The sequence below is a fragment of the Cavia porcellus genome, unplaced genomic scaffold (assembly GCF_034190915.1).
Source record: "Cavia porcellus strain 051 isolate PalLab524CR breed Dunkin Hartley unplaced genomic scaffold, mCavPor4.1 scaffold_20, whole genome shotgun sequence".
NCBI classification, from domain to species: domain Eukaryota; kingdom Metazoa; phylum Chordata; class Mammalia; order Rodentia; family Caviidae; genus Cavia; species Cavia porcellus.
Window position 1 is genome coordinate 19,930,120 of NW_026947503.1, and position 19,134 is coordinate 19,949,253.

The 19,134-nt window shown below is 38.6% G+C and overlaps 1 protein-coding gene across 3 annotated transcripts in view; it reads right to left on the reverse strand.

Moving 5' to 3' along the window:
- Positions 1-376: 376 nt before the first annotated feature.
- Positions 377-19,134, reverse strand: part of Serpinb5 (serpin family B member 5) — a 72,405-nt gene continuing 53,647 nt past the window's right edge. For all 3 annotated transcript variants that reach the window (XM_063231501.1, XM_003474063.4, XM_063231500.1), the window contains 6 exons: positions 18,242-18,416; positions 15,278-15,415; positions 12,961-13,078; positions 10,409-10,551; positions 5,832-5,999; positions 377-2,180 (listed from right to left, as the gene is read on the reverse strand). In XM_063231501.1, the coding sequence (XP_063087571.1) occupies positions 1,788-2,180; positions 5,832-5,999; positions 10,409-10,551; positions 12,961-13,078; positions 15,278-15,415; positions 18,242-18,409 (1,128 nt within the window). In that variant the 5' untranslated portion in view covers positions 18,410-18,416 and the 3' untranslated portion in view covers positions 377-1,787. The remainder of the gene's footprint in view (positions 2,181-5,831; positions 6,000-10,408; positions 10,552-12,960; positions 13,079-15,277; positions 15,416-18,241; positions 18,417-19,134) is intronic.

Genomic DNA, 19,134 nt, shown 5'->3' on the forward strand with positions numbered 1-19,134 from the left:
TAAGAACAGACACACTCACTTGTGCACACTGCAGGGGCAGAAAAGGGCCGTTACTTGTAAGAAATTACATAATTTAAAACAAATAACATGGCACTGAGAAAAATACTTAATGAGAAAAAAACAACATATAACTTACTTAACAAAATTACATTTTGAGAGAAGGCCCACAGTTAGAAAAACTACAGAATAGCTCCATGTCCTCCTGCAAGGTCTTGGGTTTCATACACCTTTTAATTTAGTGGGGGGTCATTCTCACATAAGGGGTCCTTTCTTCCCTAGGAATAAATGGAGTGCAAGAGCAAACAGCAAGCAAGAAGAAACAGGTAGGAATTATTCTTTTCCTTTGTTAGTCTACCTCAATCACCAAACGGGCATATTCAAGAACGTTTTCATACATGTATGTCTTGATTTTATTTCCAAGTAGCATATCTAATTTAATGGAAAAAATGACAAACAATTCAAAAAAATTGTATTGCCAACAGCACAGAACTAATTCAATATTGAACCTTCGGAGGAGAATACCTATTTACACTGAATAGCAAGGCAGAATGAGGGAAAGAATACTACAAAATCTTCAGTGAATACGTCCTTTTGGTAATGAATTAATACATAAGCCAAAACACACATAGCTTATCAGGGCCACTTTACAAAGTACTATTAGTATAAATTACAAACTTACTGCCTAATGTAACTACAGCCAGACTGAAAAACAAATGTGTCGAGGCATTTTGAGTACTTTAATAGTTTCACTTATATTTTCAAAATGTTTTACGTTCCTTATTTTTTTTCACCAATAACATTAGCAAAGCCTACTTCCTTCAACACCAAAAATTTTTATTGGCTCCTGGGGGAGTCTTTGTGTACTTTAAGTCTCTTTACCAGACAACCAAAACTTTTTGAGTCAGTTAGAAGCCCTGACACTAGGCCAGCACTAAATGACCAGGTGAGATATATTAAAAATGAAAACCAATTTTTAAATAAAAGCTGTGTTTCCCCTTAGTGTCTTACACTATAGATCTATAATTCTTTATCCAGCATTCCAAAATCTACAACAGTTTCATAGTGTTTTCATAAGGTGATAGCACACTTATTTGTTGGCAAAATTTGACCACTTATGTACGATGGTGCTCATTTGTCTATTTTGTGTGAACATTCATTACAGAATAAGGCACTGACTTACATAGAGCTGGTGTAGACCCCACTGATGGATTTCTATAACACACGAAAAGCACTGAAACATATGTGCAACACATTATTTCCCTAAACTCCCAAAACTTCAGAGTTTGAAGAAAAAAGAAAATTTGTTTCCCAAAGTTTAACATAAGCACTGGTACAGCAGAGGGAATATATGTGCATGTTTCACTGGATGGGGGCAGTTTTTGTGGGTCCCATGCACTAGAGTTTCTTTAGATTTTCACAATATCTAGAACATTCTATATCCTGGGGAAGATAGCAAAGTTCTGGGAACAAGTTCCTCCAGATCTTCCTGATAGGAATTGCTTTGTGTAGAACACCATTTTTGTCCAAAACCCTGAACAGTTTGACAATAAAGAATATTTGTATTCCTCTAATGAGCTTCCTTTTCATTAAAAATGTGACATTTTCTTTTATAGAGGTAAAAAAAAATGAAACAAAGAATTAGAAAAGAAGGGCCTACACATGACAAGTACAGGCTGCTTCCTGATGCAGCAATGTTAACAATTTATTGCATTTATAAAGTGATTCTGTGGATGAAGAGTTTATAGAATTCTGCATCCACAGATAAGACTTAACTTGGGATCTACCACTTAAGGAGAACAGAACTTGCCAAAGAAAATGATGTTTCGCGTTTTGTTGTGCCTGATGAAGTAAACAAATGGGTGGTCAGCATTGAATTCATCCTTATGTTGCAGGATCCGGGATCCTGGCACCTCTATGGAATCTCCACCATCTTCAGTTATGTCTAAGCACACTCTGTGAATCACATTTGATAAGGCCACTCCCTTTGTTTCTGACATTCCAGAGAAATCAGATGTGTTTTCATTAAATAAATTTTTCAGCCCTAAGTTTTCCAGGCTAGCCTTAGGATCAACCATTTTTTCCACCTTAAACTTTGGAAGGGAGAGTTTGACTTTGGCATTGGCCATGGTGCTGGGATTGGTCCACTGTGACAGGGTTTCTGCGCTGAGTTGTTTTTCAATCTGAAGGACAAAAAGAAAGGAAGTCAGGCTTATTTATTTCTAATTGTAAAAACATATAATGTTTAATTAAAAACATATAATGTTTATTAGGAACCCAGTTTCTAAGCAGGAACAGAATGGAACAGGAAAGGTGGCCAGCACCTTTGGCATGTTACTATTTTCTCCTAGAAGCTCCACCAGCCACCTGGCTTCACTGTCTTCCTCCCCCCACATCACTTCTCACTGCTCCATTTTCACTGAAATATAAGTGGAAATCTTTTATTCATTTGTCTTGAGTTATAGAGTACCTTTACAGAAACATGTATGGATGATACTGCATATGCAACAGGGAAATGGAGATAAAATTAGAGAGGTTTTATATGTTTTCTGAATGCTTATAATTTCTCTACAAGCAAATCCAGAATACCCATATGCTGGCCATGCCAAAATGTAATAACACAAATTAAAGGTAAAATGATTCTTTATTTTAAAAAATGGGGGCGGGACTGTTTCCGAGTCATTGTTAGCTCACTGATGGTGAATTCATCCATTTCCATTGGTTTTTAAAATGATACACGCAAAAAAGCTTAAATGGCTTAGTCATAAAATCCTTTAATGAGCATATCTTAAGTTGCTTGTCATCCTTCAATATTCAACTGGTTAAAGGAAAAACAAAAGTGCACCCAAAAATGATAGATAATACCTTGTCTGATATCATCACAGCAAAACAGCATTAATAACACTCATTTGAAACCAGTAAAAATAAGAATGATGACAAGACCACAAACTGATGGAGCAGGATTATTGTATTCTCTTCATAAACTGTTCTAATTATTTTGCAATAAATAGTCTCTCATAAGACAGATTATTAGGACCAAAAGTTTTTCATAAGAACCAGAGTTTCAGGGGGCCAAGAGACATATTCTCTAGTTCATTTTCTACCTAGGAGTAAAAAGAGGGAAAAAATTCATCTATAGCTCAAAAAGATTACATTGGAGGGGAAACAAACTTTTGCCACCATTATGTATGTGCTGTGTATCCCTAAATCATCTGTTGAAGTTCAAATCAAAGAATCTTAGAATGTGAGGTTCCTTGGATATAAACTAACACACGGTCCTTAAGGTGAGCCCTAACCCAATAGGACTAATGTCCTTATTTTTTTTTCTGTCTTTTTTTTTTTATCAGTACCAGGGATTGAACTCACAACCACACACCTGCAAGGCAGGTGCTTATGCCGCTGAGCTAAACCCCAAGCCCCCTAATTAAAGAAGTTTGGAAACAGAGACAGGAACAAACACAAGAACAAAGCCAACTGAAGATGAAGGCAGAAATCAAGAGCAAAGCATACATAAGCCAAGGTACACCAAAGATTGCCAGTAATCTGGTCACCATGCTACACACCTCTAATGCCAGCTACTCGGAAAGGTGAGGCAGAATTGGAAGTTAAAACCCAGCCTGTGAAACTTAGTGAGATCCTGTCTCAAAAACTAAAATTTTATTTAAATGGCTGGGAATATAGTTCAGTGGTGGAGCACTTGCCTAGCATGTAGAAGGTCCTGGGTTCAATCCCCAGTGCATTAAAAAAAAAAAATTGGCAGAGGCCCCCAGAAGCTGGGAGAGAGGCCTGCAGCCCATTCCCCCTACAGCCCTTGAGGAACAATATTGCTTGATTTTTGGATTTGCAACCTCCAGAACTGGGAGAAAATAAACATCTATTGTGTAATCCATTCAATTGTGGCACTTTCATGACAGCCATAACAAACTGATACAATATGTACCCTTAAATTTTCTTCTGAGACTAAAAATATCATGTTCTTTAGTTCTGTACTTTCAGAAGAAAATAACTGACATTTAAAATACTAGACAACTGAATAATAGCTAGAAGATTACAACATTAAATGGAGTAAAAACACAGAGGAGAGAGGAGAGGAAGAGAGGAGGAGAGGAGGAGAGAAAGAGAGGAGGAAAGAGGAGGAGAGGAAGAGAAAGGAGAGAGGGGAGAGGGAGAGAGAGAGAGAGCCAGAAATGGTAGTGCACTCCTGTAATTCCGTACTCAGAAAGCTGAGGCAGGAGGATTCTTGCAAGTTCAAGACCAACCTGGGTTACAAAGTGACCCCAAGGTCAGCCTGAACTGTATAGTGAGGCCCTGTGTCAAAAAGACAGGGAGAGAAAGAGACAGACAGACAGAGAAACAGGGAATACTGCATCAAAGAAGATACAGACAAAAACAGTTAATAAAGTGATGGCTATAGCACAATAATAACCAAAGCAATAGATAAGAAGGGGACTGAATTTGTCCATCTCCTGGAGAGTCAGGTGGTATAACTGAGGCCCTATTGGAAATGCAGCACATGACCCCTGGCTTTTTAAGAGCCCCCTTTCTCTTTCCTGGCCACAGGCTGCAGTCCAGGTAAAGGGAAGGTCCACAGGAGCTTAGGAGGGAGGCCTGAAGGAGACCAGGTACCACAAGACGATGGAGGAGGGATGAAGGTACCGTTCATTCACAGACAGATAAAATTCACAGATCAACCTTGTGGCTATAATAGTCTATATAAAAATGTAAAAATATAAAGTAAAAAATTAATACATAGCATATGAAAATATATTTTATAATATACTGTATATAATATATGTAATGAGCATTATGTAATAATGACATCTATAATACAAAATATTTGAAGTATAAAAAAATCTCATGTGTGTATATCAATTAAACTATTTAAAACATAAAAATGGACAACACAGAGTAAAGCTTCTAGTAAGTAGACTTGGGTTAATGATAATGTATCAATACTGGCTCACTGATTATAACAAATGTACTACACTAATGTAAAATATTAAGAACAGAAGAAACTGGGAGGGACTGGAAGGGAAGAAACTGCAGGACTAGAAGGGGAGAAACAGCACACAAGAATCCTCTGTACTTTCTACTCACTTTTCTGTAAACCTAAAACTTCTCTAAAAAATAATCTACTACTCTGGTGCCAAGTAGCATGCTTGTAATCCCAGCGCTCTAGCAGGCCGAGGCAGGAGAATCACAAGTTTTACCCTGCCTGGGAAATTCAGTAATTTAGTGAGACCCTGTCTCAAAATAAATTAAAAATGGCTGGAGATGTAGCTCAGTACATAGGCCATGAGTTCCATGCCTGATGCAGAAAAACAAAGTCTAATAATGTTATCTTCTTTAGGAGCTTCTGTTCTTAAGACAGAAGACTGATGGTGCATAGCACTGCGGGGCCTTCATATCTTTCAAATAAGGAGATGCAGGAAGCATAATATCCTAGAGTTAGGAACATGGCTCCAACTTTCTGAGCTCAAACCCTAAGTCTACATTATCACTGACCAGTAGTGTGAACAGGGACTACTCACCTACCCCATATGCCTCAGTCACTTTGTTGGTAAGTGTGTATTTACCAACAAGGGAATTATTTCTAATTCATAATCATAAGACTATTGCTAAGAATTTAATAAGACAGTGCATGTCAGGAATTTAACACTATTTAAGTGTCAAATAAACATGGGCTGTTTCCATATTAAAACCAAAAGACCCAGGCAGGACCCCGAAGGCCTTGGGGATGACTCATCCACTGCCATGTGAGGCAGGGCTGCCATGCACACCTCACGGCCCATGCAGCACTGCCCTGAGTGCTAAGCACCTGCTTCTTTTCTTACCTTCTCCAAGCCCGTGGACTCATCATCCACATCTTTGGGGAGCAGAATGAGCATGCTGAGGTGCTTGTTTTGAAAAGGAAGCTCTATGATTTTACAGTTGATGTCATCAATATTCCCCAGACAAAATGTGGCCTCCAGATTCATCATTTGTACTGGTTTGGTGTCTGTCTGTTAATGGAAAAGAATTTGGACAGTTTTCAACTTACAGAAGCAAAAATATATATACATACATATTTACACACATACTCATACAAACAAATGTATATATACATACAAATACAATATGTATACCACCTATATATACACAGGCACATATAGACAAATATATCTACACATACATAAGCATACAAACAGACTTATATATACACAAATTTGCTCTTATGTTTTAAAATCATTGTAGTTTATGATATACGCACTATGACCCAAACTGTGTTCCACCCAAATCATCAGAGTCCTGTGCAGTCATTGACTTTCTTTGAAAAGCCATTCACGTGCTTTATAATTCCATGTTATACATTATAGCAACTACATACATTATACTTGCATATACAGAACATTAAAAAAAGACAGAATGACTGAAAATATAGGCAAAATTTGACTTAATCTTTACAGATATAATTATGAGATCTTTATTCCTAGAGGAATTGACTTGAAAGTAAACTCTAGTGTGAACCCACATATCCATTTATAAAGCACTTCCCAAAAAAGTGCTCTAAAATCTTAGCATACATCTGGATAAAATCATATTTGGTTTGGCTTCTATTTGTCTTTGATTTGTGTCACCTGCTCTGCCCAGTATTGCTATCTGCTCTAATTTGAGCTCATGAGGAACCTGGATTGGCAATAAGTCTGAGTTTGAGTCCCAAATGCATTTGCTCCTAAAACTTAGAGCAATTCACTTGACTTCTCTAACACAGTTGCTTTGTCAGTGGAATAAGAAAATTGGAAAATTCAGAATAGTCATGGTGAAAGGAGAAGGGACAGAACAGAACAGCAGGAGAGAGTGAGGTAGTAACAATATACTGGCAATGTAGCTGCTGTTATATTTTTTCTTTAAACTACTAAAATAAGATAAAACATTAAGCTGTTGAAGCTGGTCAGTAGGTGTATTGGTGTTCATTATACTCTATGGGTTTCTGTCTGCTTGAAATATTTCACGGCTTTGACAAGAATGCTCTCAAAACTTTTTGTCAGTCTCTCCCACATCCAACATACTCAATGCCCCTTTTGCAATAGAGCCCATGAAGTGGTCTTATCACTCAGGCATTTATCCCGCAATCCACCCTAGGCTCCCCCTTCCCCACTGTTAATTCCCTATTATCTTGTTTTGAAGCCCTGTATCATTCTCATTGTTTGATTGGGTTTTATTCTGTTTTATCTTGTTTGATTTTATCATATCCAATGGCTTGGGCAACTATTTTAAAGATAAGATATAGTACAGTAGCCATTTTGGATTTACTGTTATCTTGTTTTGCAGTCCTTTACTGTATACTTTGCTTTGTTTTTATTAGCTCTATTCTGTTCTGTTTTGTTTGATTTTTACTATGTCTGAAGTTATGAGCAGCTATTTCGAAGACAAGAAACATTATGGTAACCACTGTTGATTTCCTAATATCTTGTTTTGAAGTCCTGTGTCACACGGTTTCATTTTGATGGCTTTCTTCTGTTTTATTTTGCTTGGTTTTATTCTCATTAAAATAAAAATTACAAAAAATGTTCAAGGGCTGACAAAGCCAATTCAAAGGATACAAAAGCAACAACATCTGCATTCAAGAGGAGGGTGTGCCCCCAGGTGGCCTTGAGGAGAGTTTTACTGTGTAATTAAGTGAAGCACTCAAGAGTAATGACCAGTCAAACCTTCAATTCTCTTCAGAGTGTTGAGTTTCCAAAGTTTGATATCACCTCACTTTACGATGTAATTACAACAATAAAGGAGTGTCACACATTCCTCTTCTATTCCCAAAGACACTTATTAATCCTTTCTTAAATGTAAAAGCTAGAAACACTAATGTGATCAACACAAAAGTCCAGAACTCACTAATGACTACAGCATCTCCTGATGTAGCCCTACGGATTTAAAGAGAGGTAGCAACAGCAACATGTTTCAGATTCCACTTAGACATATCCAGAGACCCTCTTCCCGCCCGTCAGAAAGGAAAACCACACTCAGCTCAGATGAGACAGAGCGGGCCCCCAGGACGGGGCAGGGCAGGCAGTGTGGTGCCCACTCCTCACTGACTCACCGGACTGCGATCAACCTGCAGCTCCCTTTTCTTTCCTTCCTTGTTTTTTTTTTTTTTTTTCAATGAAGAGAAATTGTTTTGAACTCTACATAATACAGTAAATATATATACGTAGTAAAACTTTTTAATTTTTTATATTTTTAATTGTAACTTTTTTTTAAAAGAGGAAAAAGAACTCTGCTGAGGGTTGGACACCACTGCTAGGTTGTACATTCATGCTCCACTTCAGTTCCTTGAAAGACAACACTAACAAAATGAAAAGGCCACACTTAAAACCTCAAGAAGCTCTACATACATGAAAAATCTGAACACTGGGAAGCCAAGCCAGCACCTCCCCTCCCTGATAAGCGGAGGCAGGGTGGCAGACTGCAGCCCTTCCAGGAGAAGAGCTAGCAGTGTCTCCTGAGATCCATGCCATGTTGGAACTGAGGACGCTGTGAAAACAAATAACCATTCTGCCTCCCTGCTTAGCAATAGTGAACCTACTGCTACATGGCCTAGAGTCAAATATCCCACTTCCCCTATCCCCCTTCTCTCCTTTGCGCCCCCCCACCCACCCATTAGCAAATGGGAACCAGAAATCTGAGCATCTCCTGGGAGGTTGACCATAGCAAATAAGGGGGACTTCTTTCTACCAAAGGGAAAAAAAAATCTGAGTCTGAAGAACCTAATGCATGTCCCTAGTATCTCAGATACACATCTGTGCTCAAAGCCAGTCCTGTTTTTGTCAGCTTTGAGAAGACCGCTGAGGTCAGGAAGCCAGGCTCAGCAAGGGGGTACTGGAAGGAGGAACCCCAACTCCCTTCTACCACTCATCAATATTCTGAGTAGGTAAGGAGCAATAACAGCAGACGTCCTCTCTCAGTAAAAATGCCCAGTAAAGGCCAATCAGGTTCTGTCTGACATTGGCTGCTTAATCAAACCGACTTCTGGGGGACTAAATAGTCATTCATTCGACAAATTTACAGGCACCTAGGGTGTGTACAGGATGTGGCCAGAAACTGTACACCTCAAGATGAATAAGGTATGGTCTCTGCTGTTATAAATCCCAACCTCTAGTGGAGGACTTAGTAGAGAAAAACAGATTCTACTGAGAAAAGTAAATTTAGAAGTAGGCATAGTACAAGTAAAAATTCTTTGGAGAAAAAAGAGTCATGGAAGCCAGCCCCTCTAAGTTTGTATTTTGAAGATCTTTTTACCCCAGATTGCAGCATAAATGATCTGCTGTATTTAGCAAAAATAAGTAATTAATCTCGGGTACTGTAGGTTCTGGGAGAAACTTGAAAAATTAAATTGATGAACAAGAGCTACCAGGTAAAAAAGCTTTCTGCAAGTGTTGTGGTAGAGGAAGGATTGCTTTAGATTTCAGTTTTAACACAAGTCATCACACCAGGGAAGACTCAAGTCACATCTTCATATGAATCCCTGGATCTTCCTAGATTGCCCAGTAAAATGGGTCAATTTTCCAATCTCACTCCCTTGGTTTAATTTATAGAAGTGTAATTTAACCTATGTCTACCACTTATTTTTTTTTAAATATTCACATCAATGCCATTAATGAGACCGACTTGCAAAAGAGGCTTCTAATTCTCCACTATAATAACTCCCAATAATGCAGATGAGTAAGCTATACTTTTTTCTTCACAGCCAACAAATGCTTCTAAGTATCTTATAAATTACAAAATAAAAGACTGAAATCACTGCTGGAGCATTTGCCTAGCATTTTTGAGACCTTTCATTCAATGCCTTGCATTGCAAAAGAAATACAAAATCAAAATAAATCACGAAAACATGTGTTTTCCTAACAATCGGTGAAAAAGATGAGATTATAGAGAAATTAATCAGGAACAAATGACTAAATGGTCAAGCTTTCATAGCAGTTCAAGGGTCCTTTATAGGACTTGGTTTGTTTTCTTTTCATTTCTTTTCCTTTCTTGCTAAAGATTCCAGTACCCTCACATTCCTCATTGGGATGAATTCACACTCTTTCTGTTGCCAAAATTTCTATTTAGAATAAGCTGCATCCATGTACCTACCAATACCTAAGCAAATGCACTCTATTCTAGACCTAAGAAATTATGGCAAAAAATGGAAATAGAGCTTTTGCAAATGGGAAGCGAAACACAAGTTAGAGGGAGCAGGGAGGGATTGGAGGGAAAGGGGACCAAAAAAAGAATAAGACGTGTTACACACAGGTACAAACTCCCCATGCTAAATGTAGTCATATGTACTGCAAACATGTACTAATAAAAATAAATCAAAATTTTAAAAGAAAAAATAATTAATTAAAAAATTAGAATAATGATCGTTTGACTGATGTATACTGCCACATACCTTGCTGACTCTGAAAGGGCATTCCTTTGTTTCTGATTCAGGAAATTTCTTCATCCACTTTCCAACAAAGTAGGCAGCATTAACCACAAGGATTTTGGTCTGGTCGTTCACATTATTGTCAGATAAAATGTTCTCAAAGTAGCCTGCAAACAATTTTAGAAAACCACAAATAGCACAGTTATTATTCCAAACTACATCGGACATATGCATGCATGTTCATTAACTGGGCATGGGCCACTTAGAGCCACAGCACACAAGGCCTAGCAGCACAGACTGTATAGTATTCCAGGACTTCATCTCCTTCTGCCTGACCACACCAGACTTACCAAAGGCAGACCTCAAATGAGAAGTCAGGTCTTCCTAACTCAAAGCCTGTGCTTCCAAGCAAAAATGCTTGTCCCATGGCTTTATATAAACCTAGCTCTTGAGGGCTGGGGATTTAGCTCAGCGGCATAAGCGCCTGCCTTGCAAGCAGGCAGTCACGAGTTTGATCCCCGATACCAATAAAAAAGAAAAAGACCAAAAAAAACCTAGGTTTGTACTCAGCATTTTCACCTATACTTTCTCATTTTTTTTTCACATTGGTCCTGTAAGCAAAGATATTTATCCCTATTGTATCATTGAGAAAATTGGGGCTCAGGGAGATCAAGGAGCTGTCATAGTTCAATCAGCAGGAAAGCATGTCCAATTTCAAAATAATACTTTCTTTACCTGAAGACCCCCGACTCCTGCCCTCTCCTTGCAGGCAGGCCATTTGCCTCAAAGGCAACTGTGGTCTCCACAAGGTAGAGTTCAATGGTAACAACCCCTTAATAATAATATCTCCTTGTATTTGAACAGCATCTGACATTTTCCAAAGAATTTTCATTTCCCTACTCTGATTTTCATGTTACTCCTGCAGGTCCCTCTCAGAGACCTGGACCAGTATGCAAAGAGTCCTGTACTTAGTTTAATGTTCTATTTTGTTACCATCTCAAAATGTTAATAGAATTTCTAAAAAGGGCCCTGAATTTCTAAAAGTGCACTGTAAATTAAGTAACTGGTCCACCCAGTACTATATGTGTCACATATGTAATAATATTACTGAAGAAATTTGAAGATCAAAGAAGTACAGGTACCAGTAAGTAGCAGAGTTTCAAATTAAATTTTGAGCTTTCGCTTCTGAATTCAGAATTCTTTTCACCAACCTACATTCTTTAATCCAAATCTTACATATCTTGAGTTTTTAAAATTAAAAAAAAATTATTTGAGGAAAAATATAATGACTTAGAAATTCTAAAACCTAAACCCTAACAGCAACATAAGCAGAAGCTGCTTTGTGCTTTAATTTTTTAAATTGTTCTCATCCTGGTATTATGTCATCAAAGTTAGGTTTTCACAGATGGAGCAGAATAAGCTTTATTTTAATAATATAGGCAGAGATTTGTAGGTAGGTACTCATATGTGTACATACAAATATATCTATGATGCTATTTGTTGATATATACTATGCAATTTTATCCTCACAACTTGGTAAAAAACAAAATTCATGTAGCACATGCCCTGTTACACAGTTTGATAAATTGAGGTTCCATCTCCAAATATCACTGTTCATAAGTGGCAATGCCTGGATTTGAACCTAGATCCTAAACAACTCCAAAATTCCTATCATCCGTGTTGTTCTATGTGGACTTTATCATTCATGAATCTGTACCCCTGTGAGCTCTGCCCATTCTCACAAGAAGTGTGTCTCCCTGACTCCAGAAGTACATCCCTCTGTAGCCAGCAGTGACTGCCACAGGCTTCAGTCTTTCATCATTGTCTGCTGTTTCCCAAGCAGGTAACCTAAATGTGCAATTATCCTAAATATATCCGCTGGAAAAGGAGACTTAGTCACTGACTAGAATCCAAATCATCTTAGCTCCAATTCCTTTCAATCAAAGTGGATGCCTCTGGGAATTTAATGGAAGAAGAAGGTAGCAGGCAGGGAAAGGCCCAGAGCAGCTCTGAGCAACAGGCAAGAATAAGTAGATATATCAAGAGACCTCTAGACTCGGCAAACTCCTCAGCAAGAGGAGTTGTGAGACCAAAGACAAACTTCTGCTATAGTTTTGTTTGGTTTGTTTTTCTACATATTTACTTGCCTAAACCCCTTTTTCTTTAATAAATCTGCAGAATTTTTGAGCTAGAAGGGGCCTCAGGTGTCATCAAATTATACCAGTTCTTCCAATTACAGAGTTAAAAACCGACCTAATGACAAGCCAAAGCCATCCTGTTTGAGACCCATCTGGGGTTCCTCCAAGGCCTAGCAGCCCCGGGGAGAGCAAGACAAAGATGACAGAAACTGAAGCACTAGAAATTTCTGCCAAGTGATGAGATAATATGCCCATAATATGCCCAGAAATTCAAGTTGTTGACATGTCTTAACAGGCAAGAATTTAGCTTATGTCCTAAAAATACCACACAACAAATCCTCCAGATGTTCAGTTTGCTAATCCTTCGAGCAAGGATTTATGAAAAGGGAGGTTCTGTTTACTTAACCATTTATAGCACAACAAGTAAAGGATACTTACCATCTGTGAGCTCCTTAATGGAGTTGTTGATCTGAACTTTCGTTTCATCCAGTTTATCTTTGAAATCAACAGTTTCCAATTCTTTCGCATATGGTCTCTTTGTAGAGCTGAGGAATTCCTGAAAATTATCCAGTTCCATAAAGTCAGAGTTCTTAAGGTTTACATTCAAGCTATTGTATTGTTACACTGCTCTAACGAAAGTTTTTAAAATCTATTGCTATGGATACACTTTAAGAACTGGTAACAAGCAATATGAATTGAAACTTCACATACAAATTAGAGAATTTTCTTTGCATGTAATAGTTTAATTCTTCAACTATGAAACATTTTCAACTATTAAATGCATTCACCAATTTAGTATCAACTTTCAGAAAAACGAAACACTATGTTAAATATACAAGTATAAGAGGGATTCCAATTTCAGAAATAGATAGATTAAAAAAAACAAAATGTACATAAAACAGAACTATCCACAGAAATCTCTCATTATTATTTAAACAAATATTCTATAGATCCTTGATGCTCAGTGTACAGTCCAAGAATCAGGAGCCACAGTGTCACCTGGGACCTTGGATCAAATGAAGAATTTTAGGCCCCACCCCAGACCTACTGAATGAGACTGCATTTTACAAGATTTCCAGGTGTGTCATCTACACATTAAAGTTTAAAACATAGTGCTACAGAGATTACAGTAGTGATTCTAACCCTAAAGCTTATTTTAATTGCAAACCCCTAAATCCCATCTGCATTGATTTTGGTTCAGAAGATCTGAAGGATTAAAAGGGGATACATACAACTCCCCAGGGTGAATGCATTCATTATGTATTGCAAGAGACATATGAGAGAGAGAGAGACAGAGAGAGAGAGAGAGACAGAGAGAGAGAGAGACAGAGAGAGAGAGACTGGGAAGGGAAGAGGAGGGGAGGGGAGGGGAGGGGAGGGGAGGGGAGGGAAGGGAAGGGAAGGGAAGGGAAGGGAAGGGAAGGGAAGGAGGACAAGAAGAGAAAAGAACGAAGGAAAGAAAGACTCCCAGAAGGTGTTAAAAACTATGGCATTAAAACAAAGAGGAATATTTTGAGATGGGTTAATAGCAATGTGTCTTACTGTAATGAATTTTTTTTTTATTAAAAAGAGAAAGAACCGAGGCCTAGAATTCACCCTTTTAAGAAACATCCAGGTAGTCTTGATGTAGGTGGCCCTTCCTGGACAACAGTTGTTTGCAAAATTACCTAATGAATTTTAGGTGCTGAGTACCAGCAAATACAATGGAAAGCAGTCAAAAAAAAACCTTGCAGACTCCTAGTTTTCTTGAAATTATTCCAAATGTTGAATTAGAACTTCAACCAAATTATACATAATCTGAATGTTGTGACACTTACTCCAAGCCTGGGCTCCTGGAATTTCTCCCAATTCTCCCAAGCATCTACAGCCCTAACCAATAAGTCAGCTTCACTTACCTCCATCCACCCGTGGAGCTGAGCATCACTGCTCCCTGAGAGTCAGCACCGCCTAACATGTGAGAAAGCCTCAGCATGATGAGGGCCCCTATTGTCCTCACTGCAAGAAAATCATTCAGGACCTCTCCTGCAGGGTCAGCTAGGGGCATTTAATTCTTCTCACACCCGGCACCAACTCAAACCAAATGGTTGTTTATACATGTCTTCAAGCCAAAAGAATAAAATCACAACCCTAGTGACTAGGGTCCTTGAAAGATGTCAACCACAAGAACAAATACCTCTTACAGAAAGTTGTAATGTAATAGTAAAATATTAATCCAGTATAATAGTTTTTAAATTTAGTAAGTTTGAAACTATGACCACCCACACAAGAACCCTATAGTACAAAGTAGAGAAGGAACAAAGGAACATCTCTGTAATCTAAAAGTGCGACTGTATTTCAAATAGAATTTTTAAAAATATTATGATATACCTTGGAGTCCAAGGTAAGGGAATGCCAATGTTTTTTCTATGAGTGTTTCAAGGACATGAGTTGTCTTGCACTTCTTGCCTATATACATACACTTATTAGACAGTTAATCACTCCACCCTTCAACTGCAGGGAAGGAGGAGGAGGGAGACTCATGAGTGTTGGAGAAAAGGGAAGCCCATCAGCTTCTGTACGTCTATATTAGAAGACGCGACTGCTCTCAGGTCCCACTGCATTCAACCTCTTCACTTAGACTGACTTAAAGAAGTCCCAGACCAAATATGAACGCTCTAGAAATGACTTTCATGGAAAAGAAGGGGGTGAGTCTAACAGTGTGAAATACCACTCTTCGTAAAAAGTTAAATCTTGCTAATAACTTTAAACAACTTACTGTAGAAGGGTTCAGAGATTTGTCTACGTAGAGCCGCTTGATTAGTTTCAAAGAGTAAAAGGAACTAAGTTTATTTACATCCGAGGTAACTGTTTGAAATCCAAAGGGCACATCTTTAACATTTTCAAAATGAAGGACCTGTCGAGAGAAAAAGTCCATTACCAAAAAGCATCACCTGTTCCTGCTGAAGTAGACACTTGGTGACATCCATCTCCTCAGGGCACACAGTTTCTCCATGCTCAGGTGTTCCCATAAAGCAAGGTTTGTGATCCCCAGCACTATGGACCTTTCCAGCTAGGTGACTCCTGTTAGGACTGTTTTGGCTATTGTAGGCTGCTTAGCAGCATCCTTACCCTAAATGCTAGTAGCCTTCTATTCTTACTTGTGACCATCAAAAAGTCTCCAGACATTGCCAAATATCCCCAGGGTGGGAGGGGAAGACAAAATTGTCCCCAGTTGAGAAGCACTATCCTGAGATCTATTCCTGATTGACTGTAGGGAAATTTTGGCCTCTTTTCAAAGTGTGCTTCTGAGACTCATGCAGAAGGAATTCCTAACTGGGGAAAAAATGAAGCTGAAATAGAATTTCTATAGAATCTAGAGACCAAAAAAAGAAATTAAACTAAGAGAGATAATCACTGGACAGGTATGAGATTCCAGGACAGAGGTACCTCTAGCCAAAGTTTGGTCTCTTTATATTCCTTACCAAGTACCAAATGAACTGATATACCACTTATAAAATGAACCTGGAGTAACTGATGGGCCCTGGGTGGGCTGCAGTCAGATGGCTTTATGTACATACTAGAAGCGCAGTCTTCTCCAACTCTCCATAGCCTCACCTACCCTTCTGTAAAATGGACTGAAAATACCTATGGTTTGAGTTGTTCTGAGGATTAAGTATACCTAAGACACCTAAACTATCATATAGATTCAAATCTATCATATGGACTATGCTTATTAGTATTATAATAATATTCTAAGCCATCTAAAATTAGGATGCTATCATTTGAAGGCTTTTGTTCCTTTTCTTTTGCTCCAACCAACACTCTAGCATCTCAGACTCTGCTTTGTTGTACTGCAAAATGTGAAGTCAGCAGGAGATATATTCTCTCCTCACTCCATAACTCATGATGGTCATACCACCAAACCATCATATTATGCAAATGAGTCACACACCCTCAGCACTGCATGATCAAATTGGACTTTTCTAAGCCAGTACATGACTGTCATCCCTAATGATAGGTAAACAAGGCCAGAAAATTAAAGAGTCCAGGTAACTATTGCTTGGGAACCAGTTGCATGCTCTGAGAAGATTTTTCTTTATTACTGGTGAGGAAGCAATCCATTACCAGAAAGTTGTTGGGCTTGGATTGGATATTTTTCTTCTCTTTTCTTTCTTTTGGTGTCTGTTTGTTTGTTTGTTTTTCACTGGAAATTGAACCCAGGACCTGTCACACTTCCTAGATATGCATTCCGCCCTGAGCTACATTCCCCAGTATTTTTTATGCTTTTTGTTTTGAGACAGGGTCTTGCTAAATTGCCCAACATGGCCTTGTGTGGTCATCCTGCCTCTGCCTCCTAACTAAGTGAAATTTCAGGCATGCACCACTGTTCTCAGCAAAGAAGCTCTCTTTCTGTTCCTTCTCAAACTGCAGATAGAAATAAAGATTTTTCTTCCCAGGACTGAAGTTTCTTCTTTAAGGCCCTCTCAATTTAAAGTGTAAATTCCTCATCCTGACCTAAATAACATTTTGTTAGTCATAATTATGGACATTTATGCATATAAAAAGGTATTCTCTTTTTAAATGCCTATGAGCTTAAGGAGAGAACCTAGAGCAATCAACAGAATAATAGTATGGAATTAGGAGGATGCTTACCTACCACCTACAAGTACATCAGGACTTAAACCGAAATCAGGAAAATCATCTCATTTCAAAGTCTGAGAATGTTAAAAGCTAGACAATCAACCACAACCAAATGGAAAATAAAACATTTACATATGCGTGTCTCTGAGTATGTCTGTGTCTGTTTTTCTGTGTAAAACATCATGTTAGTCCATGCTTCTCAATAAGAATCCAAGATCCCTGAGATTTTTTTTTTTTTTTTTTTTTTTTTTTTTGTCTTTTTCGTTTTTATCGGTACCGGGGATCGAACTCACGACTGCCTGCTTACAAGGCAAGCGCTTATGCCGCTGAGCTAAATCCCCAGCCCCGATCCCTGAGATTATTAAAAAAATATGAAAACAATTCATCTTATTTATCTATAATATTTGAAGGTAGATAACTTAAAAATCATTTGTCTATTAAAGTAAGTGTGGATATATTTTAGGGCAGGATGGAATTTTAGAGTAGAGTAGACCTTGCATGTTAAAATAAAGCATGATGCTGTAAGTAAATTGTGTGCCAAGGTGGACTGCTTTGCTCTCTAGGGTAGAAATGGGGTGTGGATTCACATTCTGCTCAGGTATTTGTACTGGAACATTTGATAAAAGCTATCTCCATTGACCTTTACAATATAACAGCTGTGTAGTTGTCCCAAGACCTGCTAAAGGCCACTGGTAAATGAAACACCTACAACTGCCTGCCAGAACCCCAGGTTCTGCATCGCAACCTGCACCTACTCTGGACATGTGATATAGGACATGTCAATAAGCTTTTGCACAGAAAAACAGATTAAGAGAGCTGGATGCAGTGGCTTGCGCCTATAATCTTAGTTACTCAGGCGGCTGAGGCTCAAGTTCAAGGAAATTAAGTGAGACCCTGTCTCAAAAATAAACAATAAAAGTATCTCAGAAGTAGCATACTCCTGGGTTCAAATTACATGAAAAGAAGAGGTTAAGGGAGTCCTACAAATGCCACAACTCTCAACCTCAGCAGTGCTGAACACAGTCTCTGTTTTCTTTCCAGGCCCTTCCAATGGATTCTAATAACTATATTCTCACTTAAAGTCACAACAAGGGCTTACCTGTCCAATTTCATTTGCTGTGTCACCTTTGGCACCTACTTGAGCAAGTGACAGAGAGGTGGACAGACAGATTGGAGAGAAAAGAACATTGCCCGCTGGCTCCTTCTCACACAGTTGTTTGAACAGGTCAACAGCAAAAGCCGAATTTGCCAGCTGCAGGGCATCCATTGCAGGCCTGGAACCAAGGACAAAGCAAGCGTCATCTCCAAGGTGGACTACAGTGCTCTCAGCTGCGCTCTGCCAACCCAGGAAGAATTCTATTTCAACAAAGTAATGATCTTGGGTAGAAGACTGGAAGGAACTTTCCATACATTCAAGAAGAAAGTCAGTTGTGAGGAAACATCTGGGCAATGGTCCTAAAAATATAGGTCTGTGTTCCCTAAACTGCTTAGAATCTCTAAACCCAAGCCTGCTCCACAACAATGGCCTGGGTCTGAAGCCCACCCACCATGTCTCCTCCTCAGCAACTGATCAGAGCCACCGATAGCACTAAATAAAATCAGTCGGATTTATTTATCACACATTGTTTTGATTATGATTTTGGTTAAATCACACAAAGTTGTCATTTTTGTAGATCACAAACAATAAAACTGCAGTCGTTTTGTGTGATTCAACTGAATACCTGTTAAATGCCATAAGTTAAATTGCATCCTCCAAGAAGACATGTTGAACTCCTAATCTCTAGTACCTATGTTTGTGGCTTCATTTGCAAATAAGATCGTTGAGACTGAATTAGCTAATGTGGGGTCATCCTGGTGTCAGATGGGCCTTAATCCAATAACTGATGTCCTTATCAGAACAGAAGAAAAGACAAAAGAGGCAAACACACAAAGAGGGAAGACAATTTGTCTGCACAAAGACAGAGAGAGCAAGACGACAAAGCATGCGTTCGA